Source organism: Eurypyga helias, unplaced genomic scaffold (assembly GCF_000690775.1).
Source record: "Eurypyga helias isolate BGI_N326 unplaced genomic scaffold, ASM69077v1 scaffold401, whole genome shotgun sequence".
Lineage (NCBI taxonomy): Eukaryota > Metazoa > Chordata > Aves > Eurypygiformes > Eurypygidae > Eurypyga > Eurypyga helias.
The window spans coordinates 32031-54934 of NW_010231245.1; the positions used below are offsets into that span (position 1 = coordinate 32031).

Sequence of the window (22904 nt, forward strand, 5' to 3'; positions counted from 1 at the left end):
ACAGGGACCAGAGAGGGGTACTAAAAGTGTGGGCCAGAAACCCGTACCTAGCTCTTGGCAAAGGACTCTTATAATTGCATCTTCTCCTCAGACAGACTGCCAGTGCACCACATTAGTGTCTAACAACTCAGACATTACCAGATACTATACAGTCATTACCAAGACTAAGGAGCTTGTTGACAGTCTTGTCTCTTCTTCCCCAACGGTGCAATTTTTTTTTTTTTCAAAGACAAAACTGTGGGAAACTATATTCTTTCATGCAAAAAAAATGTTTCCAAGAGGATGTTCAGTGTAACCTACCAGGCAAGAACTATAAAAGCCTACGGGTCTTGGTACCACACTGACACCAGAGGAGCCTATTTCTAATTCTGCAGCAAATCAGTTCCATTTTTCTAGATAGTGGCATATGTTTTCTCATAAGAAATGTGAAGGTTATTCAGGCAAAGCGCCTCTGTCAACAGATTCTTTGTGAAGAGCAGATTGAATATTTCATGGGGACATTTTCCTGACAGATTTTTTGTCAGCCTTGGCTTCCTGCCCTAAAGATGCTTCTTTGATCGAATGGCAATGTCATTGTTCTGAGTAGTCACACTCTGGATTAAAGTCTTTCTTCACTGAATATTATACCTGCTATGTACATTTAAAGTGTTCCTATTTATTATCAGCTACTCTGCAACTCTAAAATTGATACTATGCTGCATTTAGGATTGGGGTTTAACTGTGGAATATGAAAGACATGCATACCAGAAACAGTAATTTGTCAGACAAACCATTCGACCATAGAAGTGTAATGTTATTCAAAGAACTGTGGTCTCCCTACATAAAAATGAAAATCCTGTGAGTATCAGTTTAGCTGTCTTCATGACTATTGCTGTCTGACCACAGCTACTATCTACAGTTCCTGGTATTAAGCAGTACTGAATACTGGTGAAATAGTTTAATATTTCACTGAATTTTCCTTCATCAGGATTACTCTCAAAAGCTGCTAAGGTGAATGTAAGCACAAAAAATGTTACCTGAACTTGTGCCAGGTTTTAATTTGCACATTACCATATGAATCAAAATCTGACCATGGTGAAGCTACTGTGTCCTGAAAACATAATATTTTAATTCCAGGTAGAAACACTACCTAGCATCAAGTTCAATAAAACACTTTACTGAGTAAATAAAATCAATGCTGCTAATAAATAATCCAATAGACTAGGTTCTCCAAACAGTTCAAAAACCATGATGTCTCAGAAAACAGATATTGTTTAAGAGATAATATACATATGTATATCTCAAGGGCAGTAAGGTTGCCTAGTGTTTGAACAGTTCTGCACTGATAGGTGTGAAGTCATGGAAAAAGGAAAACTGATATCCTCTAGTCATATATAACTATACAGGGGACAGTGTGCAGACTGTTTCTGCTGCTCAGCTGGGTTCTCAAGAGCTGCTACAGTAACAGCCAACATGGGACCCTAATGTACCAGCATTATCAAGTGAAATACCAATGAATAATGAAGCAGTGCTGTCTAACGTAAGAAATGAAGTTAATTACCTTTCTCTATTTCACTTTGAAAGGACAATTTCCGTCTTCGTAGTTTGCAGTTATCTCCATCCGTATCATTAGTAGTTTGCGATCTTATTACAAGGTCAGACTTGATGAATGAAATATGAAACATAATGACAGATTAGTCCCATCTAAAGAGAGCAGGTTTTCAATAGGTGATTGACGGTTAATCACGTTCAAACTTTAAGAAAGTCAGTCAGCATCAACCTTTCCATCCCCAGCAAATGGTGTTGCTCAATGTTAATGTTAAAATGTTTTGTGCACGTTGAGCAAAACCAACGTCACCACCTGATGGTGAAACAAAAGTATTCTGATAATAAGATTATATAGAAAGGCATATAGTCATGGATTATCAGCTTCCTGAAATTGCACAGATGTGGTTTAAGTAATCTAATAGAAATTAATATAAAAATTAAATAACCTCTGATAGAGAATGGCTACTATTGCAAGAAGTAATGTCGTAGCAGGTTGTGATTAGATCTATATTTAACTACATGGTAATGATTATAGAAGTTACACTTTACAACAATATATCTAAGTTTGACAAGCACCAGACACTTTATCACTCATAATTTTATCATTCTAGACCCTCCCTTCTTCTCTGTAGGATTCAGTTCATTCAGATACTTATTTACATAGCAGACACAATGTTGTCTTTTTCTATCCATCTTAAAGAATATGAATGTGCTTTTTTTTGGCCATAACTAATACAAGATGCATTTTAACTCTTCCTCTACTTATTTAAAACTAAGAAATTTACAAATAAGCAAATATAACACCAGTTATGCTCTCTGAGTACATACCCATGGCATTGGCTTCAGCCTACTTCCCTTCCCTGTGCTAGTGAGGTTTCCCAAACCACACAAGTAAGCAGATTTGCATGTGGGAGAAGGGCAGAGGGAAAGAAGTGGGAAGTGTTTACATCTTTCTCTATTCCCTTCATTGTAAACCTGGTGGGTAAGGTGCTTCAGTGGTGGCCCACTGGTAGAATAACTGCAGGAAGAAAAAGGCACTTTTACATAAATAGGAGGACAGGAGAAGAAGTTGAGGCAGAAGCAGTTACTATTCAGGTAACAAATATGGATCTGAGTGATGTTTTGAAGATGAGAATGTGCTCATCACTTCTTCTGGGGGTTGATTTTCTGGATTGCAATAGACAGTGGAAAGCAAGTGTAATTGCTAGAGAAAACTGTGATTTTGCAAGCTCAGAGACATCGGTGAGCCTGTCCTCCCTTCCCTGTCTCTGTGAAGTCTAGCGATTTTTTCTTAGTGGGTGGTACAGACGTAAGAAATAACAACTGAAAAATTTCTAAGGAACATGAGCAGTGAGGACTTTCTTTGTGTATTCTACACCGCAACACGGAAGATGGAATTTTGGTTCCATTTTCTCAGCTATAAGGAAAACATAATGATAAAACATTGATGACAAAGTAATTGCAAGAAATAATTGCTCTGACTAAAATTGTTAATGTGAATTTATCCTCAAGGAATTTTTCAAATATGCAGACTTTCAGTTTTAACTTAAATTTATAACTAGAATATAAATTAATTGTATTGTATTTCACATGTAATTAATTAATAAAAATGACCTTTTCAATAAACACAAAAGGGTGACTTTTAAAATAAGGAATAGAATTGGTCTTTTATTTTCTTAGTGATCTTTTATTTAAAAAAGGCTCAGCATAAAAAGAAGTGATATTTCTTGTTACATGTTATACTGGTTTTAATTTTTTAAACTGAAGGTCATTATGTGGTTAGCAAAGATGTTCTTATCATTTACAGCTTTCTTTGTCTCCTTGTTTCTCAGAAGGCCTTTGGGGTCAAACTATGTCTGTTCCTCCTCATTGAACTCCTGTTTTTTCTTAAAAGTATGGTGAGAAACCAGAAAATGGCCGTATCACAGAGATAATTAAATGTAAACTAGTCATTCTATGAGCAATGTAGTCCATGTTTCATGGGCAGTGCTGGTGTACCCTGTAACTTTCTAGGGAAAGCTTTAGCCCCCGTAGCACAGGCTGGGCAATAGCCTTTCTCCTCTCCTCTTCCAGCCTAACCTCCCCCTTTCTTTCCCAATTCAGACTGACCCTGGCAGTCTGAGATAAGAAAACATTGGTTATTTTTCTACTTTCTTGATGATGCAATCTGGACATTTAGGAAAGTCACTGTGGGAAAAAGACACCAAGAAATCCCTGCAAATATGAAGACTGAGTGAAATTTGAAAGGTCCCTTGTATGCTTTTAATCTCCTAGGAGGTAGGGTGCAGTCCAAGATAAGAGAATTAACAATTCATGTTTGAAAGGCAATTAAACATTTTCTATTGTTAGACACAGAATGAATCCGGATAATCTGATTTATCTTTATTTTATGGCTGTACAATTATATTTAGTGTCAAAATTTCCCCTTGTGGTGACCCAGGCTATAGCCAGCTGAAAAAAGCATATTTTCCATGACTTTAACAAAACATCCAAAATCCCTCTGGCTGAAACTTTAATACTCTTAAATATAGAACCAAATCCTGTTAGATTAACATCATCTGAATCATTTCATTGACTTCTGCTGAGTTTAACTAACTTCAGTAGGAGCAATCAGGTGAGTATATTTTTTTAAAATAGGATTTGGCCTTAGGCTGTTAGCTTTTAATTTTGCTAACCTTGTTTTTTCAATTGCTATTTTCAAGTTTTGTTACTTTAGGACAGGTTCTGCCCCATATTAAGAAAAAAGGTGCCTTATTGTATGTACCTTTGCAGTTTCATCTCTCAGATTAAAAGTCAGTTCTAGATTGGTGAGGAAGAGGTCAGAAAACTCAGGGTACATGTCCAAAACTTCTAGTAGATCTTCTCGCTGGATCTTATGTAAATCACAGTAAGTTAAAGCTCTCACATCTGCATTTGACTTTCCTGGTTTTGCATAAAGATGTACCATCTCTCCAAAAATATCATTTTTCCCTGGAGACAGAAAATTAAATGGATATTACTATTTTAAACATAAATAAGCCATTAAATCAAATGATGTATTTCTTCAAACATAATGGTGTAGAATACTTGATTTTATGTGAAGTGATACAATCAAATTACCATTGCACTTCTGTTGTTGCAAATCAAAAGTATTATTAATATTAAGTATTAAAAGTAAAATTATTAAAATCAATGAAATTACATATATATATAACTGGACTAAGTGAAAGGAAACTCTAGTTTCATCGCAGTTTTTCTTCAGTTCCATTAAAACAGCATGACCAGAGCAGGTTCCTTTGTCCTTTCTCATAAAAGCTTTATTTGCTGATTTAAATCATATTCTTATGATAACAAAGATGTAATTTCTGTTGTTCAGTAGGGTTCAGGACCTGTCTGGCCTAGAATATAATTTTTTTAAGGATTACATGAAGGGTGGAAACTTCATCAATGCTACCTATGTTGGACTGAAGTAATTTCAACCCAGAGGACAAAGCATTGAGTGTTTATGTCCATTTCAGTGTGTAGGTTTTTCAGAAAAAGGAATTAACAAAAAATGTTTGTCTAAGTACTGAGAATCTACTCTTTCTGAGTGATTTAATTGCAGAGTAATTTTCATCTGTATCATCTTCTATTTTTTTTTTATCAGATTCTTCAGAATACCACAGACTGATTGGAGCCAAGTATCATGCAGGCTCCTGCCTCTCGGATCGTGCAGCATATGTGGGCCCACAGCAGTTCCTTTCAGTTGCAGTTGTGCACAACTGTCTATCTTTCCGTCTGGACCATCATCTCCTGGGAGAGCTGGGCTCTGAACTGCAGCCGCTAGTGTAAGGAGCTGCAGGCTGGAAGAGATATAGTGGCATTGCCCTGCAAATTTCTGCTCCAGTGTGAAAGCACAGGGACCTGATGTACATAAATACAAAACTCAACCAGTCTGCATCTTTGGGTCAGGAAGAAATTAATTATTACATAAAATGGTCAGTTGTTCTTGATTGTGAGTGCTATAGAAATTTACGTTTTTGATGAAACACACTGTTCATAATCATGGCAAGACACTCAGACAGGTAAGTAAAAACCTCACACTGTTATACTTGCATGCTCCCTACTTTGCTTGTGCCTAAAGCTGGCCCAGCTGATGAGGTGAAACAGCATGAGATGACAAATTATCTTGATAACACCATCTAAACCCAGGGAAGGATTGCTGTAGGCACACCTTTGTACTTCCGCTCATGTATCCACCCTGCAAAGTACTAGCAGCATAATCAGTGACAAGTGGATTAACAGCAACATACTGCTTCCTGTCCACATTTTGAACCAGCTACTTTTGTGGCTGTAAATTCCTACAGTGGATTATAAACAGAAAGGCCAAAATAAGGATGATGTTACGGTTGGTGTAGGTTCTGTACAGCAAAATCCTTACTCACCTACTCAGTAATTCTCTGCATTCTTATTCCTTGATATTAAATTGGAGAAACAAATCAGTAGTCTTGTTTAGGTAGAATTTTAGTTATTTCACTTTTAAAAGTGAATTTTAAACAAATTATTTGCTTGATTTTAATTAGCAGTGAGTAAAATATTCACAAACTTCCTTCCCCAGGAACAACAATGGATATTTCTTTTCAATGCCCTGACTCTTTTAACATGCCTTTAATAACCTACTTACCAAGAATGGCTACAACAATGTCACTCTTAAGGATTTCAATGGAGCCTCTTGACACAAAGTAAAGAGCGGTGAGAACATCTCCACAGTGCACTAAAGTATCTCCAGGAGGTGCATGTGTTGTCTTAAATTTCATAGCCAAAGCTCGAAGACAGCCTTTACTGGCTCCCCGGAAAGCTTTGCAATTCTGAAGCAGATTTTGGTTGAGGTGCAGACAAATGTCAGCTTGCAAGCATTCTGGAAACCCCTTCAGGACCTGGAAAGACAAGTGTAAGGGTTTTATGTGAATGCTATGAAAGTTGCCTTACGTAATTTTTATGTTTTCTTCCTGGTCAGAAGGAAAGAAGTGTCATACACATAGAGGTGGCCCTAAATGTTGTCAGAGTATTACAACTCAACAAGTGCACAGTGTAATCTATATCGCAAAACTTAGACAATGTGAATACTAATTAATGTTCATACTAACATATGTAGTGGTTAAAAATTGGTTATTAAGGTTTCTTTCATTGCAAGCAATGGTATCAGGGTATATGAATGAATATACTGCAGTAAAATAACAAATAAGACAGCTAAAGGGAGACTCAACTGAATTTCACCTATTTGGACTAATATGTCTATTTCCTTTTTATCAATTATAAAAGTACTATATTTAATATGAGAAGTTTTTGCTGAAATCACCATGACATTTGTAAAATGTGAGCTTTCTGAAAAAGATCAGGTTTTTTTCAGTCAAAGGGCATTTTAATGGGATTTTCATGTTAAATATGTATTGCTTCTAAGTGTAGGACATTGATTTTTATCAGAAAAAGGAACATGTGCCACTGAAACAATGATGTTATGCAGATTTACATAGGCAGATGATTAGTTCAGCAAACCACAGGGCTAGTTGCTATGGTCCTTGCTTATCTCTTACTTTGAACAATGGGAGTTTGCCTGAAGTAGAACCATGGGATTCCTTTTGGGTACCATGGTAACATGTTAATTTTGTTTAGAAGAAAAAAAAAAAAGAGCTAGTTACAACGTGGCCATTATATGTGAGCTTTTCTAATTTATTGAGGATTGTCTTACCTCCGCTTCTTTTAGGATCAATAAACATTTCTGGTACTGACTTTTATTTGAGCACTGCCCACCTTTTGACTCCGCCTGCTGTGTTAAGGAATGGGCCTGGTACATTATTATGCACCACCCTTTCTTTCCATTAAATCCTGTTATCTTTGCACATTTTTAAGGACAAAGCATGAACTTATGCTACCCATCTTATGAATATGTGAACAGGATGTGACTTTTTGTTATTAGAGCAGTCTATTAATTCATTCCTGTTTATGCTCTGCACTGCTTTTCTGTAAACACATATTCCTGACCAGAAAAAAACCCCACACCTCCAAAATGCATTCCCTTGTTGCTATATTAATTCTTATTTCAGCACAATAAAGGTCCTTGCACTCACTCTTATTGAATAAACATAATAAAAACTCATAGCCCTTGCTAACAATGAACATGTTTCTGATATGAAGCTTCTGTCCACACAAGCCAAGCTATGGTTTACAAATGAAATATTAGTACCTTTAACTGAGTTAAAAGTTTCTAAGATTGCTAATGGAAATCAATGCTATGAAATAACAAACAGAATGATTTAACACACATATATATACAAAATTTTTATGAGCTACAGGGAATACCACATGAAATTTGTACATCCTCAGAAAAAGCCAGCATTCAGCAACAATAAGCAAATGAAAACATGATAAATGAAAAGCTTCTGTGGTGCCACTTTGTTTTCAGTATTTATCACACCACTAGAAATAATCAGTATGCAGTAACTCTTTTTATTTTAATGTAATTATATTGAAATAAAAATTTTGTGTGTTTTAGCAACTTATTTACTGAATGATACTGAGAAACTGATAACCAAGTATGGTTAGTGACAACAGTGGAGAAAAATTGCAGATGTTTATTTTGAAACTGTTCTCTAGTCATGTGCATAAAAAAGACCTATATTGAATTAATTCTTTAGCTATATGCCTATCTGAATGTAATTTAGAAGAGCTCCATACTTTATAGGATGTAAAATAGGAAATATATTTTCAGTTCAGAGGTACCTACAGGAAAAGGTATTTGAGTTGTTAGAAGGGCAAGAGCACAGCCTTAGGAAAAATAGTATTAATTTTTCACATCAGCTTCTGTTTATCTCATTTATCAAAGGATTGTAATTTACCATTAAGCAAAAACCATGCAGACCATGTGTGTTGGTTTATATTTCTGAAGATACTTCAGGTAATTCTTTAAAGAAACAATTACTTTGGTAATCAATTGATACTTAATATGAAACTGTTCTAAAATCATTGCATACTATAATAGTTATTTATATGCCAATAACATTTGAATACCTAGCCTGAGTTCAAGTATCTGTGATTAAAAAGGCCCTGCCCCATGGAGCTTACATTCTAAAATAGTTGTTATACATCAGAGAGGAAGAACATATTTAATACCACGATTGTCAAATGTCTAGAAGGAAAACAGGTGCCCAAATAACATTGATGTCTAATGGAGTTTTGGAGATTATGCCACTAATACAAGTTTAGAAATGCAATAAAGAAACTGATTTGAGGATAAATTTGTTAAAACATTGCTATATACTACATTATTAAAAGGACCTTACCGTATCATGCACATTGTATGCAGAGGTATTTAATCCAAGTCCAGCAGCAGACATTACAGAGTTTGATGTTTCCAAACTAAGTTTTATATTTTGCAGTACAGACAACATCTTGCCAACCCAAGCCTGCATGTACATTTCTAATATTCAGATTTTCATGACTTTGAGAAAATATTTCTTGTTCATCAATTTTTAGCTTGTGTTAATAAAGAATGATCTGACTCTCACAGGTATCTTTGTCTGTGTAGAGCAGGAACAATTGTATCGAAAATCCTGTGGCACTCAACATCAATACATTACGTATACACATACTAACAACTCCAAATAATAGAAAATCATCCATGCAGTCTTCAATATAATGACATTATCTTAAAATTAATAAAACTCTAAAATTGCATTTCACTTCATCTGTTGTGAGCTTTTGGAGTCTTTAAACATATTTAGATCACACTCCAATGTGACAACAAAAATTAAAAATACACTTTTCTAAGCAACTAAAAGCCAGCGTAATCCTGAAAAGACTAGGTGATGCAAAAATAAAACAATTTTCAAAAGAAAATTTGGAAAATGATAAAGCTAGAATAATGCTTTTAAATAGCATTATTCTCAATGACAAATCCAAAATTAATAAATCATTTAACTACAGGTTTGGGTTGCAGTTGCTCTGTTCTTTCCTGGCATATTTCTATCATTACATTCTATCTCTTCTCAATTCTACTGGGCCCTGGTGAGAAAAATCTTGGATTCTCATGGTTAGAATCATAGTTAGAATCAGAACTCATGACTAATTCATGAGACACAGATCTAAAAAAAGAGATGTAACAAGATATAGTCAGACACAACCCTCCCACCTCAAAAAAAAAAAAGGAAAACCAGTTATGATGCTGTGACCATGGGCTCCAATTGTCTCTCCTTGATAGTGATCAAGTCCAAGTTGAGTTATCTCTTCCTGTCTGAAATAAAACTTATTCCATGTCAAATGACATTGGTTTATCCACTTGGCATGCTTAGAGTGGAGGAAAATGTTATTCAGAGAGAATTTTAGCATATAATAAAGCATTTTAGTGGAATAATTGATTGAAGCTGATGAAGGAATAAGTGAGAATATTAGGGACACACTTCATTTCATACTGTCTTGAAGAATGTGAACTTATATATGTGGAGAGGGAGTCCAGCTTCATTAACTTCTCTTTTTCAAGATGACACAAGGTATCACTCATACCTGTATCAGACACCTTTGTGAAAACAGAATTGGAGATATCCATGTGCCCTAACCTCAAACAACTAGCAAACATTTGGAGCAATGCTAACTTTGTTTTGTTTAAATAAATGGTAAGATTCATGATGATTTTTAGATTTTCTCTCCTCACTTCTGGAACTGCTTTTGACATCTGTCTCACAGAAAATATTTAGAAGGCAGCCAAGCTGAAGCAAAATGTTAGCTACAATAATTGTCACTAAATATGGAAATATTGCCACATTCTATACCAACAGAATCACAGAATGGTTGAGACAGAGGCCATCTTGGCCAACCTCCCTGCTCAAGCAGGCCTATCTAGAGCTGGTAGCCCAGGACGATGCCTGGGTGGCTTTTGAATATTTGCAAGAACAAAGACTACACAACCTCTCTGTGCAACCTGTTCCAGTGTACAGTAATCCTCACAGTAAAAAAGTGTTTCCTGATGCTTGGATTGAATCTCCTGTTTCAGTTTGAGCCCTTTGTGCCTGGTCCTGTCACAGGGCACCATCAAAAAGGGCCTTGTTGCTTCTTTACACTCCCCCTTCAGGTTTTTTTTTTTTTTTTTACATTGATGAGATCCCCTGTGAACCTTCACTTCCCCCAGCTGAACATTCCCAGCAATCTCAGTCTTTCCTAGTATGAGAGATGCTCCAGTCCCTGCAGTACGGCAGTCAAAGGTATTCTGCATATAATTTTTGGTCACACATTTGCTCTGTTGAATTATGGGTGGAATCAAACATTAAATGCCAGGCAGGAGAGTTGAAGAGAACACAAGAGAGCTTGTGTGTTCTAGATCTGTTTGGGGTGTGTTGAAAATAATTTTGACTAAGGCTTTCTTATCCTAGAATCCAAGTCAGATTTATTTATGAGTGGCAAGTATCCAGCATATAGAGGGAAAGATAAATATAGACTCTCTAGATCATCTGACAATTTAAACTGGCATAAATAGAAAGAGGATTTCTGGTGCTTACTCACATTATCTGTTTATTCCTGCCCTATCTTGATCTCTCCCTGTGAAATGGTTTGAGAAATTGATCCACACAAAAACTAAACAAGCAAAAAATTTGGTCAGCTGAAGGTAGAAAGAGGCTGGAATAAACATGCTTTGTGTCATAGACTACACATACTTAATCTCCATTTGGATCTCATCTGCATAATATAGAATCAGGATATGTTAACATTGGCATTGCTAAATGCTGAATAAAGTTCTTGAACAACTTGTATAATAAATTTTGAACTAATTACAGGGATCAAAACCCCTGCCTCGGGAGTTCATTCCAGGGGGGTTTTATATTCAAAATTAACATTTTGTTCGTCTTTGTTCTGTAAGAATGAGTGAAATTAATTCATAGTAATACCTATACTTTTGAAATGACCTATGTATTTAGTTTTTATCTCTCAGCCACCTAATTTTAGCACTAATCTGATACCCTTTAGCTGCACAAATCACACTGCATAGATTTTGAATTAGGATCTATGTCCCCCAGTAGATGTTCCCTCTGATGGAAAGAATAGTGTGGGATCTAATTCTGTCACAAATACTTGACTCTCAGATTTTAATAACATCTTCAACTAGGCTGAAGTTTTCTTAATTCAATCTAGTTCTATTTCAGGACAAAATTTAGAATTTACTATTTCTGTGATAGTTAACTGCAGAAATGAACTATTTCTATATGCAGAAGGTAAAAACATTTTCAAGGGCTTTCACCATTTAGAAAAGAATAAACAAGGTCACAGGTGGTGATTGTTCTGCTCCAGCAGCTCTTGGGCTCCATGTAGAATAAGGATTATTTCTGGTGCATCCTCTTCTTCATACAGGAAAATTTTGTCAGATTTTTTTTTTTTTTTTTTTTTTCAGGATATGAAGGAGGCCTTCACAACAGTTGAGAGAAAATAGAAGCATTGGGTGATGATGACTTAATTCACCTTTCAATGAGATTTGAAGTTTGACAACCTGGTCAAGAATGAAGTTCTTTTGCTTTGAGCCATTGCCATGACACACGTGTTTGACATTTTAATGTTGAAATGACAGGAGATGCAGTGGCTCATTCTTCATCTAAAATCTTACTACAGTTTCTGAGTAGATCTGAAAGTTGATCTCTGTGATATGTTACACTGCTGGGTGAGGAGGACGGAAAATGATTGATGTTTCTTAGACTGTTGACTTCTGCATCAATGCAAAAGTTTAATGTCTATAGAAGATGGAAGCTGACCAGATCCATGTCTTTCCAAAAATATAACAATATTTGGAAAATTCTTAATTGCTTTTGAGACATTAGACCATAAAATATGATGCAGTGAGAAACAGATAAAGAATCACTTTGCAAATAGATTGATATTCTTGAAAGTCTGTTTTATTCTATGAGATATTCTTTCCTGTAAGTCAATAAAATGTAGCCATTCATGTTTTTTAAGTGGTCTTGCTATAGAAAATGAAAGAAGAGCTTTACAGCTAATCATATCTGAGGTACTGATAGTCTTATGATTTCCGTTATGACATATAGACACTTTCCACCATGATTACATATTCCCTGTGTTTAATCAATTGCTACTAGTTTTTGTTCCAAACAAACCCCTTTTTTTATTTGATTTTTTTTTCTTTAATTTGATATAGTAGCATTTCTGGTTCTGAACCTTGAAGTTTGGTTTGTGCTCAGCTGTATTTGCATGATCACTCTGGCCAAGGCAACTTGTCATATGTGTAAACTCAACAATTTTCTTGGATTCTTGCAGGAGAATATTCCATAAATTTATATATAAAAATTTTGACTTGCTCTCTCCTTTCATGGTACTGGGTAAAACCCAAAATAAAAAGGAATCTGTCCCATATTCAAAATTTTAATTAACATGTACATTTGGCTAAGCCCTTTCCAAAGTTTGTCCCACTTAATTTACTTCTTTGAACTCTTTTTAAAGGTAAAATTAATCAATAAAACTATTCAGATGCACAGAAGATCCATGGAAAGAAAGGGGAGAGGATTATAAAAAATACATGCATAACTTAAAAAAGAATCTCAGATGCTAAATATGTCATCTTTTTAGGGTAGATATGACAGGCATGCTATTATCACTGCTGGACTGGTAAAAGGGGGGAAAAGAAGGCAAAAAGAGTTTAGGAAAACCAGAACAGGATCATTTAAAAATTAAAAAGAATAACTTTGAATCTTTGGGACTGATGACATCTTTCATGAAACAATATACACTGTAAATAATTTTTTTTAAGTTAACTTTGCCAGTGTATACCACAGGGATAAGATTTAAATTATGTTTATTCTATAGACTCAAGATTTTTATCCAGATTAAAATAAATCCCAAATCCTGTTTATCCAGTCCATGCATAATTATGTGGAACTGTTTTTATCAAAATACATTATGCAATGAAACATAATCAAAGAAATGTAGAAATGAAGTAGAGGGGAAGAAATGAACAGATGAACAAATGAACAATGTTCTCAGCATATTTCACCAGCAGATCTTTAAAGCTAATTTTAAGTTTAGCCATTTCAAATGAGCATGAAGCATTATCTTCTGGTTTTCAATATAAAATGTATGGGTTTTTTTAGGAAATCAAGTTTATTTAGTCTTAGTGCAATATTATTCCTGAGGTTAAAAGTTAGGTTTCTTTTTCACGTTTCCTGAATTCTGAAGTTTATTACTGATGATAATTAGAAGCACCTTTTGAAACATATTATCTTATATTATTTATATATATATATGAGTATGTGTGTGTATAAGTTGCATATATATATATAATATACATTATTCATGCATTTCATAACTCAAAGGAGAAAGAGGACTGAGTTTTTGAATGTTATTCACTTTTCAGTCATGAAATGAAAAAGAAAGACATTGGATCAAATTCTGCCTTCAGATATTTGCAAAAACTCCCAGTAAATATTAACAGGAGTCAAACACATTTGTCTGAGGACAGTATTAGCCCTTTGGTGTGTAAATGCAAATATTTCATGCAAAATTAAGTTAATACCACATGCAAGTCCATGTCATATGCACATGGCTTGTAGCCAAGAAAACTTCGTTGGTGCTTTTGCTAACATGCATATATGGTTTGAACTAAGAGCATTCACGCAAAGGAAAATACAGAATGATCAGCATGGCAACCTTGTCAGAGTGACACTCCTACAAAGCAGCTATCTAATGCAAACCAATATGCACATGACCTTTTTTGGGCATAGAAGCATGATTTGAGTTGTGGGGTAAAACAGTGGTTAATGAATGTGGTTAGATTAGCATTTCTTAATGTCTAATTTTTAGTAACCATTTTGCCCCACATCTGATTCTACCTGGATTATTTCCCTTTGCTATCTACCCTTTCATCATGCAAAAAGTTACAATTAAAATTAGAAAGCACTGAACAAGCTCTAAAACCAACAGATAACATGGATATTCTCCACACTTTATACTGGAATTAAATTTGATATAAATACCTCCTGCTCTTACCAGTGGGTGGTGTTATTCCATGTATTTAGGTATGAAGCAGACAGGAAAGAGATAAATCTTTCATAAGTACAACATAAATCACACAATTCTTATATTATCCTTGCAGTAAGTGTAATATATTCAAACTCACTTTCAAAGAAAATTAAGCAACTCCCATAAAACTTGAGGGATAGAAATGTGAACAGAATAAGAAATAAAATATAATAAAAGAAGATACTAAACCTGATTTTTTTCATATTTTATTTAAAGCAAGGCCTCCATACTGCCTCACAATCATATTGCAGAATATGGGCTGTTTAATCCATTTAGTTAGTATTTCACATTAATGACAATCCAAGACTAATTTCAGTACACCACTTCCTGCGTTATGCAAAAAGCTTAACCTGACAATGTCCAGTTTTGTTACTATTACATGTGAAACAGGTGTTATTAGTAAATCCATTAGTGGCATTGTATGAGTTAAGGCATACATGATTTTGTAATATCTTCAGAAATAATTCCATGAGCTACTTCAGCCATAGGCTGCACCCACCTGCATCTTAAGGGCCTGATCCTGCCAAGTGCTGAGTACCCTGCAATCCCATTGCTATTGGAGGGAATTAGGGCCATTCAGTGCCATGCAGGATGAAGCTGTTGATGCTGCCTTCCACTGCAGAAATCCCCAGCAGAGGTTTGTACAAGTATCCTTGTCCTGTGCTGGGCATAATATCCCTCTGGAGGGGACACTCATATAAGTGGAGGGTGAAGCCCAATATATTTAATTTGCTGTCATTTAAGATCTGCTTTACTTAATGGTAACCATAAAGTCAAGCTGTCAGGGATTCAGCTTTATAAGGTTTTTAAATCAAGACCATTGTTTCTGCTTACTGCATAGAAGTGCACCACTCTGACAGTCATTCACAACTCTATGTATATATAGCACATGGAAGCTGTTTGGATTTATGTCAAAATTTTGGAGGTTGATTGTTACAAAAATGTATAGATTTTCTTGTTCTTGCCAATTTTATGGTGAGCTCTGCAAAGTCCCTATAACTCAGAATAGCTCTGGAAAGCATCCCCTTCTAGAGCCACAGATTCACAGATCCTTAGATGCACTGTGCTCTCAGTGTCTTCAAACCTATGTCAGCTTTTCAGAAAAAATATTACAGTCTCCAGAAAATAAGCCAGAAATATAGATGCTTAGTTTTACTCATTAGCAGGTTGTTATTCCTTTTTAGCTGGCCACATAATACATTTTTTGATAAGGACCGTTTACATTTTTTTTGTCAAGAACAAAAATATGAGTGTTGTACCTTGCCACTGCCTAGAAATGAGATTCTGCGGGTTACTAAACAGCTAGTAGTACCATGCTGACTTTTGGTGCAGGATTATGTGGTTGTGAATATAAGTGAAATAATGTTCTATTATGTTATTATAATATTCTCTCTGAAAAGAGTAGCTAATCCACCTGCTTGCTCCTCTTTTCCACCCACCAGCAATATACCTGTTCTAGATTAAATGATAGGATTTTGAAAAAAAATTGATCTCCACAGGTTTTAGAGAAGAGTAACTTTGTAGGTACTAACAAAGTTACTCTTGTTTGATACTGGAAGTGGAAAATCAGGCCAAAGAGCAAATAAAATTCTAGAACAACTATGTGAAATAAGACAGCTATGGTTTTCTTTTCTTCTCTTAAACTTACAGTAGCCAACTGCAGTTCTCAAGGTTTCTGATGCAGAGTGAGAGTTCAGATTTCTGATAGAGCTTGTAATAATCTAGGCAGTTAAATGTTTGGATGCCAAACTCTTAATGTCTTGGTTTTCAATAACTGCTACATATCCACCTTCTTAAGCTTGTACTTTTACAGCTCATAAATAATGAAGACTTACAACCTTGTTCTAAATTCTCATGCATTTATCTATTCTTCGGCATTTGTGCCTGAAAAACAAAACAACATACCATGTTCATGTCAATGCCATTGGTGTATGTCCATGCGTGCTGGAAGTATTCCTCAAGTCGCTGCCGCAGAGGGTTGGGGATTTGATGAAAGCGTATAAACTCCTTCACACGCAGCATCTGCATGTGATATCGTGCAGTTCCCGAGTAGAGTCTTTGGATTATTGCAGATACATTTCCAAAAATGCTAGCATACATTAATGCTGGATTAAATAGAAATAAAACTTACTTAAATCATATTGTAGGGTTTTTCAGATGATGCAACAGTTCTTACAATGTACTTTGTATGTAAAACATCTCAGACGAGGCTAGTAACATTTTCAGAGTTATGGAATTGATTTACCTGAAGCTTTTTATTGATTTGATTGTGCCAGTACCAACTCAGCAGATTAGGCTTAAATATTAAATCATAATCGAGTTGGTAATATTTATCTTTGGAGATATGTAGTCCTGAATTTAGTGTTGTAAGTTAGGTTCATCTAATTTTACAGACTTCAGTAGAACTAAGAACTAGGAACTAAGGTAAGTTAAGAACAAGGGCCAGAGTTAGGAAGGTACACATATATTTGCAGGTTCAGGATTTAAATCAACAAATAAAATTACAATTATCCAAAAATGATGGGCTATAGTTTCCTAAATCCACTCAAAACTGAGCTTCCTACCTGGTATAGCATTTGTTTACAGACACTGATACACGACACAAAACTTCTGACAGTTTGGGTAACAGACTCCAGGTAGTCAAGTAACTTGACTACTTCCCAACACTGCATGAGTCACAACATATTTTTTGCATAAACATTGCTTTCCGTGGGAATTTGCCCTTCCAGCTGCATGTTTATAATCTTATTAGCTTAACTGTTAAGTCATTGGCTCAAATATTGAGAAAAAAGAAAAAAAATTAATAAGATAAAACTACTTACAGCCAATCAACATGACACAGATAGAAAATATTTTCTCTGAGTTGGTGTTTGGAGACACATTTCCAAATCCTACACTTGTCAGACTGCTGAAGGTAAAATAAAGTGCTGTAACATATTTGTCCTTGATGGATGGTCCAGAGCTTGCATCACTCTTATTGTAATGCTTTCCTAATTGTTCTCCTAAAGAATCCAACCAGCCAATCTTGTGAGCCAAGTAAGGTCTTTCTACATTTCCAATGGCATACCAAATGCAAGCAAGCCAGTGTGCAATTAGTGCAAATATGCACATAAGAAGCATCAGAACTGCAGCACCATATTCTGAATATCTGTCCAATTTCCGTGCTACCCTCACCAGACGCAGCAGTCTAGCTGTCTTCAGAAGACCTATTAATGTTGTTGTCTGTAAAAATAAGATATAAATAGAAATTGATTTTCTCTATTAGCAAATGTACTCTTATGAATAGTCGGCATGAAAAACAATGCAAATTCCATTATTTTGGGAAATCAACAAAACCAGTGAATTAACTTATTTCAATGTAATCTTAATTTCATTATCTTTAAACTATCAAAATTATTACAGAAACAATGAAGAAAACAACAAGAATGCATATTTTAATTAAGATATATTGAAATTGTCATTATCTGCTGAAAACTCTTTAATTTTGAATGTTATTCTTGATTTGGACTCTTCAATACACCCTAATGGACTTAAATGACCCATTAGATTTATGATATTTTGTCATGCTAAAGTCTGTAAGCTATTTGAACTACTCATAATTATGACTGGCCTTGTAGGTAATCAGTATTTATGATGTTTGAACAAAGCTGTGTGACTGCTATATTCTATCCTAATTTAGAGACTCCTTGCAATGCTCTGGCACATGTATTTTAGAAGAGAGAAAGAAGAGAGCAGAAATATTCCAAGGAGTAAATGTCTTATTCTGCAAATATTCTTACTCCTTGTAATGGTCAGAACACCCTATACAGGTAAAAGAAGATGAGATGCTACAAATAGAAAATCATGGAAAAGTTACTGTTGCCAGACTCCAAATTAATCTTCTTTTTGTATCTTTCATCCTGAAGCTTGCAGGTGTAGTCATAGAAGCCACTAATAAAAGTACTATATTATTCAAAACAACAACAAAAAAGGGGTCAATTATAAACCAGGAATATATTCCAAGCATTTTAGACCTGCATTATGATTCATTGCAGCCTTTTTGAGGCTCTGATCTTTTCAAGGGAATCTAAAATTTATTAATGTAAATTTAAAATTTTCAATCAATAAATTGTTTTCATACCTGTTAATTTCTTGTAAGAGATTGACAAAATTTTAGATAGTAAGGACTCGATTTCAAAAAGAACTCAGCTACTTTCTCCCCTCCATTAAGTCTGAAGATATATTATTCAGTAAATGTCAAGACTGAATAAGTTTTTAATAAGTTTTTCTACCTTTTTTAACATGCATGTGTATTACATAACACTTCACTAGAATTTAAGTTTTCCAAGCCTTACAAACCACTCTGATGGTAGTATGTGTCACATTAAAGTTTTGTTTCAGTAAGTACTAACTAGTTTTTATGTTTTATTAAATCCTTGAATTTGCCATGTTTCTAGGTAAAATCCCAGAGCCCTTGGAACAAAAAAAAGAAGCTTTCTTGGATGCATTTGTTAGTGGACAGCTCAATATATTTTTCATATTTTCTGAGTAAATGAGCAAGGGGATAATGTAGGGAACACTAGGTAACATGCCTTGGTTCAATTTAACATCACACAGAATAATTTCAGAGTGAATTTCTCATTGCAGCATAAAGAAGGCTGTTTCATTCACTGTGAGCTCAACAGTCTCAAAAGACAATATCTTTCAAAAAGTTATGCCTAGGCTGAACTTCAGCATGTGAATATTACCATTAGGTGTATATATATGTATTTGTAAGGTAGATCTGGCTTAAATATATGTGATCCCTTGAAGAAAAGAGCAATCTTAAGAAAAGCTAACGTTTAGTGTGAGCCAGAAACACACAGGAATCTCATAGCTACTGAAACTCTGAGTCCAAATTGCTAGAAGATGGTTGCAGGATCATTTTCCCCCACTACAGTGCAAACAGCACTCCATTTATGTAAGGCACTTCGCTGCCTAAACTGGATTCATTAGGAACATACCACATATTTAAGTACTTAGAGAATCTAAAATACCTACTAGACGTAAGTCTTTTTTAATTGGTAAAATTTATTAAAAAGTTAAAGTTCTTAAGATAATACTAATTTAAAATAGATTCTGCCAAAATAAACATTGAATTTTCTCAAATTTACTTTTTCATTACAAATAAACAAAATTATGGAGAAAAGTAAAAAAGTTCAGATTAGATTTCAGCACGGCACTATTTTAGTGTTCCAGTCTGCCAATGTAACATTTTGTTGATCAGTATAGACAACATAATTTTGATGTATTTGTCTTCCTTGGTTATTGTGCTATTTGGCCTTTTAATTTTTTTTATAGCTATAATACAGGAGGAAGGCCTGAACTAAAAGTGTTCTGGGCTTTTTCTGTTTTGAATTTAGTAATAGCACAAAAAATAAATAATACATCATGTCTACAATGGTTCTTGCATGACTACATGGTTCTTTCTATGAGCTAAGTAACCACACAGAAGACTTCTTTAGTTGTTTTGAAATCATTATTCATTTCTGTTAATAAGAAGATTGAGAAAGGTTAAAGTTTATAAATTATTTTTTTCTCTGGGGAAAAGAAATGACCTTCTAAAACTCAGAGTTAACGGATACTACAATTTCTAAGTATAGGCCATTGAATTTATTTTACAAAATCATAGAATCATAGAATCTTTTAGGTTAGAAAAGACCTTCAAGATCATCAAGTCTAACCGTTAGACTAAGACTGCTAATTCCACCACTAAACCATGTCCTTAAGCACCTCATCCACACATCTCAAGTACTTCCAGGGATGGTGACTTAACCACCTGCCTGGGCAGCCTGGTCAATGTCTGATAATCCTTTCAGTGAAGAAATTTTTCCTAATATACAATCTAAACCTTCCCTGGCACACCTTGAGTCCATTTCCTCTTGTCATAGTGCTTGTCACTTGGGAAAAGAGACCAATCCCCACTTGTCTGCAACCTCCTTTCAGGTAGCTTTAGAGAGTGAGGTCTACCCTGAGCCTACTCTTCTCACGGCTACACAACCCCAGTTCCCTCAGCTGCTCCTCACAGGACTTGTGTTCTAGACCCTTCACCAGCTTCATTGCCCTTCTCTGGACATGGTCAAACACCTCAATGTCTGTCTGGAAGTGAAGGGTCCCAAAAACTTATATATTACAAGGGAGTACCCTTAACTCTGACTAGTCTTCTTTTTTAACAGTGAGATTAGTTTATACCCTCAATTTCTCAAGCCTTGATGCTGAAATGACCCCAGCAGGGGGCTACATTGATGGACAGCAATGGATTACAGCATGATTTGAAAGAGGAGGGCATCAATCTATCTGAGTGCAGAGGGTATCATTCGGAAGTTATTGTTGTATCAGACTGGAAGAGGGAGCTGGTATCAATTAAGAACCTGCATAAATGGTATTCTGACTGTTATAAAGGCCATTTAAGACTCATGACTTTCTCACTGATGGCCAAATCCTTAGGTTTCCTCCAGTGTTTCTTTTTTTCTTCATAACATCCATTATCATTAACGTATAAATCTATAATATCATCTCTTACTTGTCTCTTTATTAAACCACACTGAAGCGTACAACCAACTTGTACTGTCTCCTCCAATGTGCATTAATGTGCACTTGCTTACACAGTATTTCATCTGCTAGAGTCCTTTCTGGCTTCCTGGTATTGTAAGGTCCTCAGTTTCTCAATAATTTTCTGTCACCTACATTTTATGTTAAAAACATCGTTAACTCTCTATCTTTTTTACAGCCTGTAAATAAATCTATTAAATATGAGTATAAATCTATTAAATATGAGTACTATATCATCAAGCATAGTGAACTCTTTTCTCTCTCTTGGAAAAATTTCTAATATATGCCAGAATTTGGCCTTTCAGTCTATGCTCCATTACCTTAATAGCCTCTTCTGAGCACTGTGTCATTGCTGAAGATCTTTCTGCTGTATGCATCATGATACTGAAAATGTTAGTACAAACATCTATTAAACAGATATGTTTCAACTAATCAAAGTTTCTTATTTATAGCAGTGTACTGGTACTTAAACTGCTGTTGATGAAGGACAGTCAAAATGGTCTACAAATAACTGCCTGCTCAAGCCATGCTAGGGTTCTTCTTTGCTTCATGTTGAAAAACAAAGGGAAGAAAAAGTTGATAAAAAATACTTCTCTGATATTAGCCAGCCACCTAAATTTCCATAGACTCTACCCTAATGCTGCATCATCCTGGACTGTACTCAGTCCACAGAGTTGCTAATGCAAGGGCAGATGGCGGTATTACCAGCTATGCAGTCTTCAAGTATAGAAGACTTGAAATTCATTGGAATAGGTGTTGTGGTATCACACCAGCTGGCAGCTAAACACCACAGAGCTGGTCTCTTGTCTCCCTGCAATAGTATGAATAATAGTAATAGTAGTAGTAATAGTAGTAGTATTATAGATAAGGGAATATGCAACCATAGCTTACCACCGAGTGATTGATAGCCCATCCCTGAACAGTGATTCCTGCCCCCGGGCCAACTCCGGTTTTATATACTGAGCATGATGTTATATGGTAGGGAATATCCTATTGGCCAGTCTGGGTCAGCTGTCCTAACTATGCCCCCTCCCAGGTTCTTGTGCACCTCCCTACTGGCAGAGCATGGGAAGGTGAAAAGTCCTTGATTTAGTGTATGCACTAGAACTACATAGCAACAACCAAAAACATCCATGTGTTATCAACATTATTCTCATACGAAATCCAAAACATAGCACTCCACCAACTAATTAGGAAGAAAACTCTATCCTAGCCTAAACTAGGATAATGTTTTCCAAATAAGTTGCTAAACTGAGCACAGGAAACTATGTTACTCTCTTCCTGAGATGTTTTCGGAGATTTATTTGCAAATGTATTTTCATTTGGAAGGGGATAAAATACTGATTCTATCAGCGGAGATGCAGTCAGTACTATATAGGTTCAATCTCTATTCCTAGAAACATGGCATACTTCAGTTTGCTTTAAAAAGGCATCAAAACTAAGAGAATGTGAGTACTTTGATTTATATGTCTTCATTTTCCCAAACCCCATCTATTTTCTTGATATATTAATACAAAAAGACAACACATTCTATCTTACATTTTGTGAGTATGGTGGATATATACATTTATTTTTCTTTAAATCTGCAAAAGCAAAAGCCTTCATGGTTTTCTGCGTATTTCAGCTGAGTGTTCTCTCTGGTCTCAATATAATGAAACTATGAATATGAAAATTTTCTTGCTGAAGCTGTTACCATCACTTGCCTGCATGTTTTATTGCAGTAGGTTCTAGATGAAAGGAAAGAAACCCTGGTTATCTATGTATTAGTCTGATTTTTCCCT

General features: G+C 35.2%; 1 protein-coding gene across 1 annotated transcript in view; it reads right to left on the reverse strand.

The window, feature by feature from the left end:
- Positions 1-22904, reverse strand: part of KCNH7 (potassium voltage-gated channel, subfamily H (eag-related), member 7) — a 93427-nt gene that overhangs the window by 22332 nt on the left and 48191 nt on the right. The window contains exons 9-13 of the mRNA XM_010160968.1: positions 17376-17775; positions 16459-16658; positions 6170-6422; positions 4292-4497; positions 1541-1640 (exon numbers count right to left, since the gene is read on the reverse strand). Of these exons, the coding sequence (XP_010159270.1) occupies positions 1541-1640; positions 4292-4497; positions 6170-6422; positions 16459-16658; positions 17376-17775 (1159 nt within the window). The remainder of the gene's footprint in view (positions 1-1540; positions 1641-4291; positions 4498-6169; positions 6423-16458; positions 16659-17375; positions 17776-22904) is intronic.